Source organism: Mytilus edulis, chromosome 1 (assembly GCF_963676685.1).
Source record: "Mytilus edulis chromosome 1, xbMytEdul2.2, whole genome shotgun sequence".
NCBI classification, from domain to species: domain Eukaryota; kingdom Metazoa; phylum Mollusca; class Bivalvia; order Mytilida; family Mytilidae; genus Mytilus; species Mytilus edulis.
Window position 1 is genome coordinate 58,292,314 of NC_092344.1, and position 12,713 is coordinate 58,305,026.

The following is a 12,713-nucleotide window of genomic DNA, read 5'->3' on the forward strand; positions in this document are numbered from 1 at the left end:
ATTTATAGTTTTAAGTTAAGAACTTGATCTTCTTCTTATTTTAAATGTATTTATTTCCTTTAATATACGCTGTTGTTAATCCACAAACCGGGACATACAGGGGAAGGATGACTAGTTTAACCAATTCACAAATGTATATGACATTCCAATGCAAGAACCCCCCCCCCCCCCCCCCCCCCAAGTAGTTGCCTTATATAATACTTTTATGTTTTTCATTGTGAAGAGAACTTTTGAATTGTATATCTATAACTGTATCCATTAAACATATTGACAAGTTATGAAGACTCGGTCGACTTTGAGCATAAATTATTGTACAGACACCTATATTTTGATAAAGAATAGGTTGCCCAAAAGATATATGTTGGTTATTGTGTCTGTTTAGTGTATATAAACACATCTCCCCAAAATAACAGACGCAATGATTGTACAACACGATTTTGTTTGTCATACATGTTATATAACCATATGCAGTTTAAAATAACTCTGTGAAGAGAACGTTGGTTACAGATTAATATATAACTTCTGACTTACGGAATACTAAAGAGTACTATATTCTTAGATAATAATGGTCAGCATGAGATACGTGTCTGATAAAATATCTTAAAAAAACATCAGTGAAATATCGTTCATGACATATTGACATAAATAGATACACGAGTTATCTACGGGAGCGTAATGATACAATAGACACTAGTTTTTTTTATAGTCAATTGACACTCAGAACCAATACCTGATTAGCAAAAGATATTCAAGGGACGTCAAAGAATGTAATGTTTGTTTAAGTGTACTTTTGATAATAATATCTACAGCAGAGAATATTCGTTCCTTATTTTTCAATGTTATTGATCCAAATACAATGCAAATTTACTTTTAATCCTATTTGCGATAAGTTCCATGTAATAAAGATTACATTTTGTACATAGGCTAAAGTTCGGGAATTTAATTTCAAGAGAATTAATTGGAAATAAACTCATCATAGATACCAGGAATTGGAAAGGATTTTATAGGAAACCTTTTCTATTCTACGTATGATACTTATTGCACATGAAAGAAATAATTATTGCATGTGACCTCGAGAGAATTTCTTCGTGTAAATAAAAATATCACAGCAGTGTCTGATAATATCAAATATTGATACATAATTATTCTGATAAAAAGCCTTTTGATTATGTTCTTGTGCCGACGTTCCTCATTCGCTGCACAAATCAACGTTTACTGTGTGAATTTAATACTGATGTGGTCTATCTTATATATCATATGAGATGGTTTATCTTTGGTGCATTATCAGTCGACAGTTTGCACATGGACTGTCATTTTTAATTTGAAAATTCCTTAAAAGAATAACAATATATTTCATCATTTCTATGAAAACTTACAACAACATTTGGTCAAATTTTTGTCATGATGTTTTAAAATAAACAGATTTCTAAAAGCCAAAATTTTAAAGAAGACTTATTTTCTTTTTTCCAGCTACTAGTAATAATTGTCTGACAATAATGGTTTTTGTTTAGTTTAACTCATGATTATACACAAGAGCATGCTAAATTTTACTTTGTCTTCAAGAAATCGATGCTGATAGCAAATAAACCCATGTTTTAACTTTATATTTAACAAATATAATATTGACATGAATGAATTATTCTCCATACTAAAGTATAAGATACAGGCACAATTTTTATTATACATTGTTGCTTATATAACTAGTCTTAATAGTCTCATGCCATATTCTTGTAACGTCTGAATTTATATTTACTTTTTTTCATTATTCTTAATTTTAACTAATACAAAAAAAGATAAATAAAGAGCTGCTGCACCAACGCCTCTTATGTTTTGTGCTGGTAGAGTTCCCTTAAGTGTTGTCAATGTAGCGGTATTTAATACAAAAAGAAATACATTAGACGTATGAAAAATAGCATGCATTTGATTTCAGTTTTATTGGTTAAACATTACATTACATGCAACAAATCTATTTTTCACTAGCAATGTTTTTTTAAATAAGCCTTTACTTAGTAGCACCCTCTCTTTTTATCAGAGATATTAAAATCAATCTAACATTAACGTTTTTTAAACTTAAAAACTAATAAGCATCGAGTTTTACACTTCGCAAATATTAAAAAGAATCGACGAGGAAACTGCTTTTTCGTTATCGACGATTGCGTTTATATATGTATTTATGACCCCATTCAACTATAAGGTTTTTGACGTGGAGAATAGTTTCTAATCTAGTTTAATATGCAGTGCAAATTAGTTTATACATTATCAATATGTATGAGATATTCTACAATTTTCTTTGTTGTCTCCTCTGTATGTTTTCCTTGAAAAATGACTTCCTGACATGAATTATAAATTACATATGAAGCATTTATGAATATCATTTTGTGTCATATTGATTGTAAGTTAATAAAATTAGTTGGTCCAGCACAAAAGTCAATAGAATCTGATGATAGAACTCACACTTGCTTCAGCTACGGTTTTCAAACAAACAAATATAAGAAGCACGAAAGCAACTCATTTTATTTTACTCTCTATTTTATGTTCACAATTATCATGTTATATACTGAACTTACTTAAATTGCAATATGTAATTCAACACTTCCAATATTGGACTGACCAGGCATAAAACATAGAAAATATGACTATGTTATATTACTATAGTCGTTCAATTAGATATCAAATAATCCGTCAGTGCAGGCCCATTGATATTCATTCGTAAAAACAGGTCTTACAGGACCTTTAATCTTGCAATTTGAAACAAAAACAGAAGCCTTAGAGATGTTACAATGTAAAATGTACGTGTGCTTATTTGTGTGCTTCAATGTTGTACAGTATTACTGTTAAGTGCTTTTAAGTACTGTATTTGGCAAAACGTTTAGGAAGTTTGATCACCAATTCTCTTCAACTTCGTACTTCATTTGGCCTTTTAAACTTTTTTGGATTCGAGCGTCACTGATGACTCTTTTGTAAATATAACGCGCGTCTGGCGTACATATAAGTACAAAATTTACACCTGGTATCTATGCTGAGTTTATTTACACTCACTGGGTCGATGCCACTGCTGGTGGAGTTTTAATTCCCCGATGGTATCACCAGTTCAGTAGTCAGCACTTCTGGCATGAATTATCATTGATATGGTCATTTTTATAAATTAACTGTTTACAAAACTTTTGAATTTTTGAAATACTAAGGCTTTTCTGCCTCAGGAATAGATTACCTTAGCTGTATTTGGCAAAACGTTCAGGAATTTTTGTCACCTATGCTCTTCAACTTCGTTCTTTATTTGGCCTTTTTATCTTTTTTGGATTCGAGCGTCACTGATGAGTCTTTTGTAGACAAAACGCGCGTCTTGCGTAAGTACAAAATTTAATCCTGGTATCTATGATGAGTTTATTTGCATGTACACTAGTAGGATTGAAAAATTCCATATGTTCCAGTATTAAAAAGTGTTAGACTTTGTTTAAGAGCGCATAAAAACAAGTTATTGATTCAGATTTCCCCTTTGAAAGTGGTTATTTCTTCCTACTTGGTAAAAAGCAAATATACTTTTAATAAGAGTAACTCACCATTTCTTACATTGTACTTCATGCATAGCACGAACCACATTTATAATGATGAGTCTAAGAAATTCGGAGAATCATTTTGCTGTACATCACAGGACCTTTCTTTGCTTTTTTACAAACCATGTAATGTCCTGTTCTGAATTGCATTTTTTTAAATTATTTTGTGACCTATGATTTGTTTTTCATTCCCTGTACTACACTTTTGGATAGTACATTTTTAATTTCGAGTTTTATCAAAAGGTATGACAAAAGGAAGGAAAAAATATACAAATAAAAGAAGGAACACCATTACAAATCATTTAACTGTAAATAGCATGTAAAATGTCATCTAAGATTTAAAGAACCCAGCATTCTTCGTCTGTAAGGCGGCATGGGTGGGTACTGTTTGTTGTAGAAATTGTTTGATTTTGTAATTTCGAAAAATCGTTTAAAAATTTAAAAACAACATTGTTTGAAAAAAAGTTGTCCCTATAATTTTTTTTAAGTGTTGTATGTTTAAAACAATACTAATGACAAAGCCCTTCTGACGTTGCTTTTTTAAATTTGAAGATTCTGATTGACAATAACCCTCAATCGTTCGATTTTGTTTGCTCTATTTCTACAATAGTACAGATGAAAAACCAATTTCCTGTCCGAAACAACACTTCCTTTACCAAAAGATATCAACGTCAATGCCTGTTATGAATAATTGACATGAATAGATATGCCAATTATCTCTGGACTTATACAAATACGACACGCATGGTAATAATGCATTACTATTGATAAAACATCATTGCAAAACTAAAACTGTTCTCAGCGATGTAGTATAGAATTTGTGCAAGATAAAACCGATGTAATCACGAGATAAACATTCTTCGTTAACACGGTTTGCATGCTAAATTATCATTATGCTACATTATTTCATTTTAGTTTGCTAGTTTATACAATGGTTATATTCTAGTATGACTTTTTTCAATAATGGTTAAATTAAAGCCATAACATGTAATGATTGTTATTTTAGGGTATGCCAAGAACGTTCACAAAACAGATGACTACGTCATATTGGTATATAGTGTAGAGATGAACGAATTGCTTTCCTCTTCTGAACTATATCATTGTAAGTTAAAATCATGAATCATTAAAACAGCGTTAACCCCGTCAGCCACATTTTTAGAGGTTGTTCTGGTTTATTAAAAACTGTGTATAAAAAAATGGTAAAGCTGATATTTTTTGGAAAGACTTCTAAAATAAAATTCATTAACAACTTTTCTTGTCTTTGGTTTGTTCAGATATTAGGACCTTGAAATATAGTATTCACACCTTTTATCGCATATCACCTCGGGATGTGTTATTTGGGTCGGATGATGGTCGTTAGGATATGGTCTCAATGTAGTATCTGCTTTCAGTCAAATCTATATTTGACACGTGTTAATTAAACAAAATGGACAATATGCCATATGTCTTAGAATATGTTAGATAAAGTGTATGTCATCAACAGTCAGTTCGGCTATTCTGTGGTTGCTGTTATTATTCTTTCAGTATGAAAAAAAGCATTGTAGGAAAACCTCCCCATTTACATGTAATTAAGACCGTACAATTTGCGAAACTATTAAAGAAAGGATGATGTGGTTTGATTGCGAATGTGACAACTCTCTACAAGAGACCCAGTCACACAGAATTTATCAACTATATGTCATCGTATGGTCTCAAATAACGAAACAAGCTCATACCGCAAAAGTCGGCTATAAAATGCCCTGAAATGATAAATGTAAAACAATTCAAAGAAGAAAACAATCGGTATAATTTAAATAAAAGGAAAAGTAAAGTTTGACATTGCAGAGAATAATTTATTTGTTTTTGTTTGCTTAATATCGTATAATGATGAAAAATATCAATCTGAGAACAATCTGAACATTCTCACGGACAAACGGCTAATGTGTGTCTCGGGGAAAAAACATGTAACATTTCACCAAGACTTGATTTATTCAGAGACATGTAGTAAATTAATATTAATAAAACGATATATATATTTTTTTTATTTTCATTGATTATTTTTCTCTTTTTTTTAATCAATTAATTCTTTTTTTTTTATTATGAAAATGGTCTTTGATATGTTATAGTTTATATATACATGTATGAATTGATATCTGAATACAATTATTGATGAACAAAATCTATATTCTATGTTTTCATATTTTGAAAATATTTTCGTTTTTGATTTATAAGATGGTAGGGAAAATGCTGAAACAACTATGGATATAACTTCAACAATTATAATAATTATACATCCCTCACTGTTGACATGTATACTTTGAGATATATTCATTTAATAAATTAAAAGCTAGGGAGGTTATACATTGAATTGAATGTATAATATTTTCGTGATATTTTTATCTTTTCTTATAGCACCAAACCCTGAAGACGTAGACGCATTCAAAACCATATTAGATCACGAAATTCATAAGGTGGAAGCTAGACTCGAAGAGTTTGGGGCTTGCCTACAAAGATTGAAAGTAATGTCTCCATAAAGTTGTATTTGTTGAAATTACAATTTTTTAATTACCTTCATCATGTTCATGGTAGTTATGGTTGATTTGTGGCTCTAACTGATCAATTATACCAGAATTTAGCATTTTGCATGTTGTCGATATCTTTTTTCATTTATCTATCAATGAACAAATATGTCTTATGTGATTAGATGATTAGATTGACGATATAGTACATATGTCATATTATGAAAAGACAAACAAAATGTCGCAAATTAAAAGAACATCAACAAAGCCAAGTCATGAACAAACCAACAAACATGGATTCAATCTATAAAGAAACGTGTATTTGATAATCAAAATCTTGTGAAATTTCAATTTAATCAATTCAAATGACATGTTTGACTACACGAGTTTGTGTGTAACATGAAATGAACATCTTCTTCTTGAACACCTAAAAAAACAAATTCACTTTTTAGCTTTGAATAATTAATAAGCACGCTAGGGTCTCGTAAATACCATATAAAACGTTTTGACAATTTTAAACAAAAACTAACAAAAGCATTGTTAATGGTCGTTTTACTTCCATTTTATTTAAAGGTTAAACGTCGTGATGTATACAGCGAACAACAGATCGGTAATAAACGACAATAAAGGACTGTTCTATGAAACATGGGAGTAATAGTTAATTCTCATGAGGTTGCCTAATTGAATAACATGAACGATTTAACACTCTATTACAGTTTAAGTTCGTACATCATTCCATTAGCTTTTAAAGTAAGGAAAACAATAACTCTCAATCAAATAACAGTGATGACAAATATTTCGTACAATAATTTTATTCAAAGTATAGAAGCGTCCCTATATATATTTCTCTATCTCCGTTGCTGTTCTTCTCGTGTCTTTCAGTGTACAACGTTCATATTTTCAGCGACATCGAAGACGAAAGAATAATGGGTATACATGTACATGTAAATCATGAGACATCAACCAAAATCAAAAATAATTAGCAAAAGTCATAAGTGTGTTTCTGCAAGTTGGAAATGAAACACAAATAATACTCACTTACATATATAGGAATATTTTTTCGAAAAGAGAGATTTTTAATTTAAGAATATTCAAACATATAATCTAGAACCGTACATGTAGGTAACAAATAAATAAGCATTGAAATATATACGTTATAACAAAGAATGTGTGCTTAAAGGGGTGTTAGTAAAGGACAGGGTACATTCGATTTGAAGGCATGGTTGAACAGATAACAATACACTCAGGGTCAGCCCCATTTATCACAGTCATAAAATCGATAAAAAAAAACAACCACGAATTGCAAAATATGTATTAAGAGTGTCAATTTAGCCAGAGTATAAAAAACAACAGGCTACTATTTCAAATCATCTTAAGTATGTTTTCGGGAAATACAGTAAAAAGTAAAATCACAAAAATACTGAACTTAGAGGAAAATCAATTTGGAAAGTCCATAATCACATGGCAAAATCAAATACGCATCAAAACGAATGGACAAGAACTGTCATATTCCTGACTTAGTACAGGCATTTTCAAATGTAGAAAATGGTGGATTAAACCTGGTTTTATAGCGCTAAACCTGTCACTTTGATGACAGTCTCAACTGTGGAATTGTCAATATTTATATGTGAATATTTATATGCTGACTGTAAACATATATCATGTGACATGCATCAAATCAAATTTCCTTAAGAGATCGTCAGTGATTCTCTTAAAATGATAATCAATATGTATTCACAATAACAAAACAAAATATTCTTATTATCCTGAAAGCTGTAGTTGTTTTATTTTTCATTTCAGTTAAAAGGCGTTGCTAAAAGTACCCAAGCATCAAAACCCGCCGAAGGAATTTTAAGAGTTGCAAAAGAAGAAAACGCCGCTTTGATAATTACTGGAACAAGAGGTCTTGGTAAATTACGGAGGACACTGTTAGGGAGTGTTAGTGATTATCTTGTTCATCATTCTAATGTTCCTGTGTTAGTTTGCAGAACAAAAGAAGAGAAAAAGAAATGAACAAATTCGTTCAATTTTTGTCTTTACTTGTAGTAAACAAAATAATATTAAATGTTATAAGAATTAGTATATCGTATAAACTGTAAATAATCAAGCTTTGCTAAGCAAAGTTTGAAAGTCATTCTAATTTAGAGTTACTCTTAAATTTTAAATTCATGAAAATTACGAAGACCTTCAAATTGCCAACAAAGAAATTATAATAATACCTGTTTATGTATACATGTATATAACTAAGACGTGTATTTAAACATATAAACTGAAATGTAAAAAGATAATTAAGCACATATTGTGTCGTAGTCAAATATTGTTTTTTTTAATTTGACGTCATATGTTTTGAAAGTGCGAAAAATGCCAAAATAACCAGCAGAGATGGAGAACTATTGTGTCATTTTGTCATTTGTAGAGAGTTGTAACTTTCACAAGCATACCACGTCTTCTTACTTTATACATATATGGGAACAGAACCCTTTTATCTTGGTTTTTATCGCAAAACGAATTGTGCTATAAGACTATCCCATTGAACCATTGATGTTTCGAAAAACTGCCATACAGTTATTTCATTGCAAGTACACTTTTTGCGCTTCGTGAAAGGGTTGGATTGAATTGAACCAAATGTTTTCCGCTGCGTCATATATGAAAATGATTCGCTGTTTTATTTTTCATGCTAAACATTTGCTCTTTGTTAACTATGAACTTCAATCTGTTCGTTTATCAAGAGTGTTTTCGTCCCAATAACCCTTTCAAAGTCTGTCTGATGATTATAACCACTATATTTACTTATAATTGTAGCTTTAATTTATTACACTGATTTTCAATATTTTCAAGAAATTAATCACTGTTTGGCATGGCTGTTGTAAGTTTTTGCATTCAAACACGTGCAATTGTATTCACGTCTGCTCGTATCTTAATGTATTAACTGTTTGTGGTTTAAAAAGATAACGTATTTCAAAACAGCCTATAAATATATATTAACAAAATTAACAATAATAAAGAAAGATCGTTTAATAAATTGACATGAACTGCAAACGAAAAAAAAAACATAGTCAAAGGGAATTAAGTCATTCGTATCTATCCATGAATTGTATTAACAACTAGATTGTATAATATATTCCATTCAAATCTGTTCAATTTTGATTCCATTGTTCATGAAAACAAAATCAACAGCTCGTGCTTAATATCTGTCTATTATATCATTTATTAATATTTAACAATTACTGTAAATCTAATGATTTCGAAGTCAAAGGGGATTAAGTCGTTTGCATTTATCCTGCAATTGTACAGATATATTTTTGAAAAGTTATAGTTTATTTTAGAGGGAGCAGTTGAATGTTCACTAGTCTTCTAATCAAAACAGCATCTTCTTTTGTAGTATCTATCTATGCCAGGAACATTTGAACATATGTATTGTATATTTCAATTCGTCATTTAAAAAATTGTTAAAACCATTGTTTAAATGTTTGTTCTATCATACGGCAACATCGTTTATTTTCATTTCATTTCAATTATACGCCTTTACAATGCGAAAATTGAAGTTCATATGGGAAACATATGTACATGTAGTCCAAGATGGTTCATTATATTGGAAAAATATATTCTTTAAATACACTATATCGCTGTCTGTCCGCCATTACTGAACACCACAAAGGTTTCCGTTAAAAGTTTGACGTTATAATACAAAATATCTGACGCAATAACCGAACAATGATTGTTGTATGACGTCAATAATTGAAGCGGCGCAGATTCTTGAGTCAAATTGGATAGATTTCCAAATAGCAATAAGGTGTATGCTGCCTGAAAATAGAATTTATAATTATCTGTATAAAAATATGAAGATGTAGTATGATTGCTAATAAGACATTTAATTTAAAGCTATAGGTTAACGTTCGACTTTCAAATATGAGGAAAACCGATGACACATTGTGACCTTTCAGAATAACATATATTAAGCAATTCTATTCAGAAAACAGATGAAGGCGTGATATTAATATTTGACAAAGCAATAAATGATAAAAACGAATATGATTTACATAAACAGCGACACTTACTGAATTACTGGCTTCTGAGTTGGGATTTACCATACGGTCCGAGTACACAGTTATCGTCCTTTGATTACGAATATAGTCCTTAGTGTGGACAGTTTGTTACTTGCCAATGTTTTTTTATACCCCTTCCAAATTTATTTCTCCATGTTTATGCCTCATATAGCAAGTAGGGGGTGAAATGAAACTGTAAAAAAATTGGGTCATAAATTTTAATGTAAAGTAGTGATTAGGTCCAGCTGAAAAAGGTAAAAAATGAGCACTTCGGAAGCTGTCAAAAGATTTCAAGACCCCCTTAACAGAAAATTGTCCATATCTTGAGTTAGAGCTGATGAAGATTTCTATAATTTTGATATAGTTTGTCCCAAAAGTAGTACAACACACTGTAAAAATATATACTGAGTGCCAATGAAAACGCAACACTAAGTTTTTTAGAAATAACATTTTTATAAAAAATAATTTTTTGTGTACAGTAATTGTTAAAGACAGTTAAAGGGTTTATCTTAAGATAAAAGTCAACCAAAAATGTTCAATTACCACGATTAGAATGCAATACATTAATGCAACACAACGCTACAATTCACAAACTCACAGTCTCAGTAACGAATGTGTCCACCGCGTGCTGCAACGCAAGCTCTACAACGACGTGGCATTGACCTGACCAGACGTCGGATACGGTGTTGTGGCATGTTTGTCCATTCTTCTCGCAATGCAATTTCGAGTTGGCGCAGCGTAACTGTTGGTGGCTGTCGTCGTCTTACGGCTTGTCCAATTTGATCCCATAAGTGTTCAATTGGACTCAAATCCGGCGAAAAGGCTGGCCATGGTAATGTCTGAACATGGTTGTTGTTGATAAACGCAGTTGTGAGTCGTGCGGAGTGTGCACGAGCGTTATCTTGCTGAAAAAGATTAACATCTTAATGTCCAGCCATAAACGGTATAACGGTCGGTCGTAAAACTTCATCAATGTAGCGTTGAGCGTTTAAATTGCCATTGATAGTGATGAGAGGAGTTTTATGGTTGAATGATATTCCTCCCCATACCATGACACTACCACCACCCCAACGATCTGTCTCTTGGATACATGAATTTGCATAGCGTCCTCCTCTTCGTCTCCACACACGAGTTCGTCCATCACTACGGCGAAGATGGAATCATGATTCGTCCGTCTATAAGACAGTTATCCATTGCCTGTGTGACCATCTCTGACGCTGTTGTGTCCATCTTAAGCGGTTTTGGCGTCGTACTGCTGTCAGCATGTTACCACGGAAAGGCCTCCGTGACCTCAATCCACTGCTGCGCAAACGGCGTCTTACCGTGTTTGCTCCAATTTGTCTCCTGTGGACGCCGACAGTCTCCCGTGCTGTTTGAACAGCCGTACGGAACCGATCTCGCAGATGCTGAAGACGAATGTATCGGTCCTGTTGGGCAGTAGTTGCTCGCTGTCTTCCGGGACGTGGTCTATCATTCAAAGACCCAGTTTGGTTGAATCTTTGGATAAGTCTGGTAATTGTTGAGGCTGAACAATGCATTCTGCGTGCAATTTCACGACTTGAAATGCCTCCTTGCACCATGACCCAAACTTCATGTCTCTGGTTGTCTAAAAGTCTTGGCATCTACGGCTTAGTTTATTGCAGATGCTAACAAAAAAGGATGGGAAAGTTCAATTCTTAAGCGAGGCTTTCCAAAACACACAATGAGAAAATCACTCGGGCGTTAAATAGCGGTGCATTCGACTCATCCCCCTTTTTTGTAACCAAGCACGTAACTTTTTTTCTAAAATCATTCAAGCGTAAAGTTGTCAAAAGAAGTCTGACGATTCATTTTCTAACCGATATAGGTAATCATTTAAAAAAAAAGATTTTTTTTAATTTTCATTTATTGTCTAAAAAGAAATGCACTACGAAATAACTGTGTACTCGGACCATACCATCCCCTTACCTAGAAAAGAGATGTAACAATGCAACAAAAGCAAAAACTCAGTCGATACACATCAGGTGTAAAGGGATTAACACCTCATCCAGATCAAAACAATGAAAAGGTAAATTTGAGAGTACTCGCAGTTACTGAAAGCCAATTCAAGCCAGATCAAATAATGAATAAGTATAAGAGTGATATTTGTGTATTCCTGTCGTTATAGCACCTGAAAAATCCTTAATACTAGACTCCTTTTTTAGGTGACTGAAATTGTAGTTTGATAACTTTTGGACTATTTTTATACAAAGTTTTATTAACGATGATGTCCTGTGAAGTTCCTAATTTATTTTAATCCATTTCATTAAATTTATTTGATGTTGTACTGGTACGTTTTTATTAAAATGTATAAATAGTAGTTTAACACATATATTTTAGTCCGATTAATATAAATTGATGACAAAATATATGCAGTGCAGTGCAGTGTACTGATTTATGTAAATGTGAACTTTAAACAAGTTAATTCTGTATAAACTCTTAAACAAATTGTTTTTTATAATTTGTTCATATTTGAGTTGTCTTTCCTTTAACACTCTGTGATTAAAATCTGATTCTTCGTTTTATAACGTCATGGCTAAAAAAGAAAAAGACAAAAGGACAAACAATAGAACATAAGACACTACATAAAAGACAAA

At 31.8% G+C, this 12,713-nt stretch overlaps 1 protein-coding gene and 1 long non-coding RNA gene across 2 annotated transcripts in view; both read left to right on the plus strand.

Moving 5' to 3' along the window:
- LOC139485688 (universal stress protein YxiE-like) overlaps positions 1–9,673 on the plus strand; it is a 47,437-nt gene extending 37,764 nt beyond the window's left edge. Inside the window, exons 2-4 of the mRNA XM_071270331.1 lie at positions 4,561–4,656; positions 5,946–6,052; positions 7,853–9,673. Coding sequence (XP_071126432.1) covers positions 4,561–4,656; positions 5,946–6,052; positions 7,853–8,065 — 416 coding nt within the window. The 3' untranslated portion in view covers positions 8,066–9,673. The remainder of the gene's footprint in view (positions 1–4,560; positions 4,657–5,945; positions 6,053–7,852) is intronic.
- Positions 1–12,713, plus strand: part of LOC139485827 (uncharacterized) — a 971,519-nt gene that overhangs the window by 887,479 nt on the left and 71,327 nt on the right. The window lies entirely within an intron of this gene.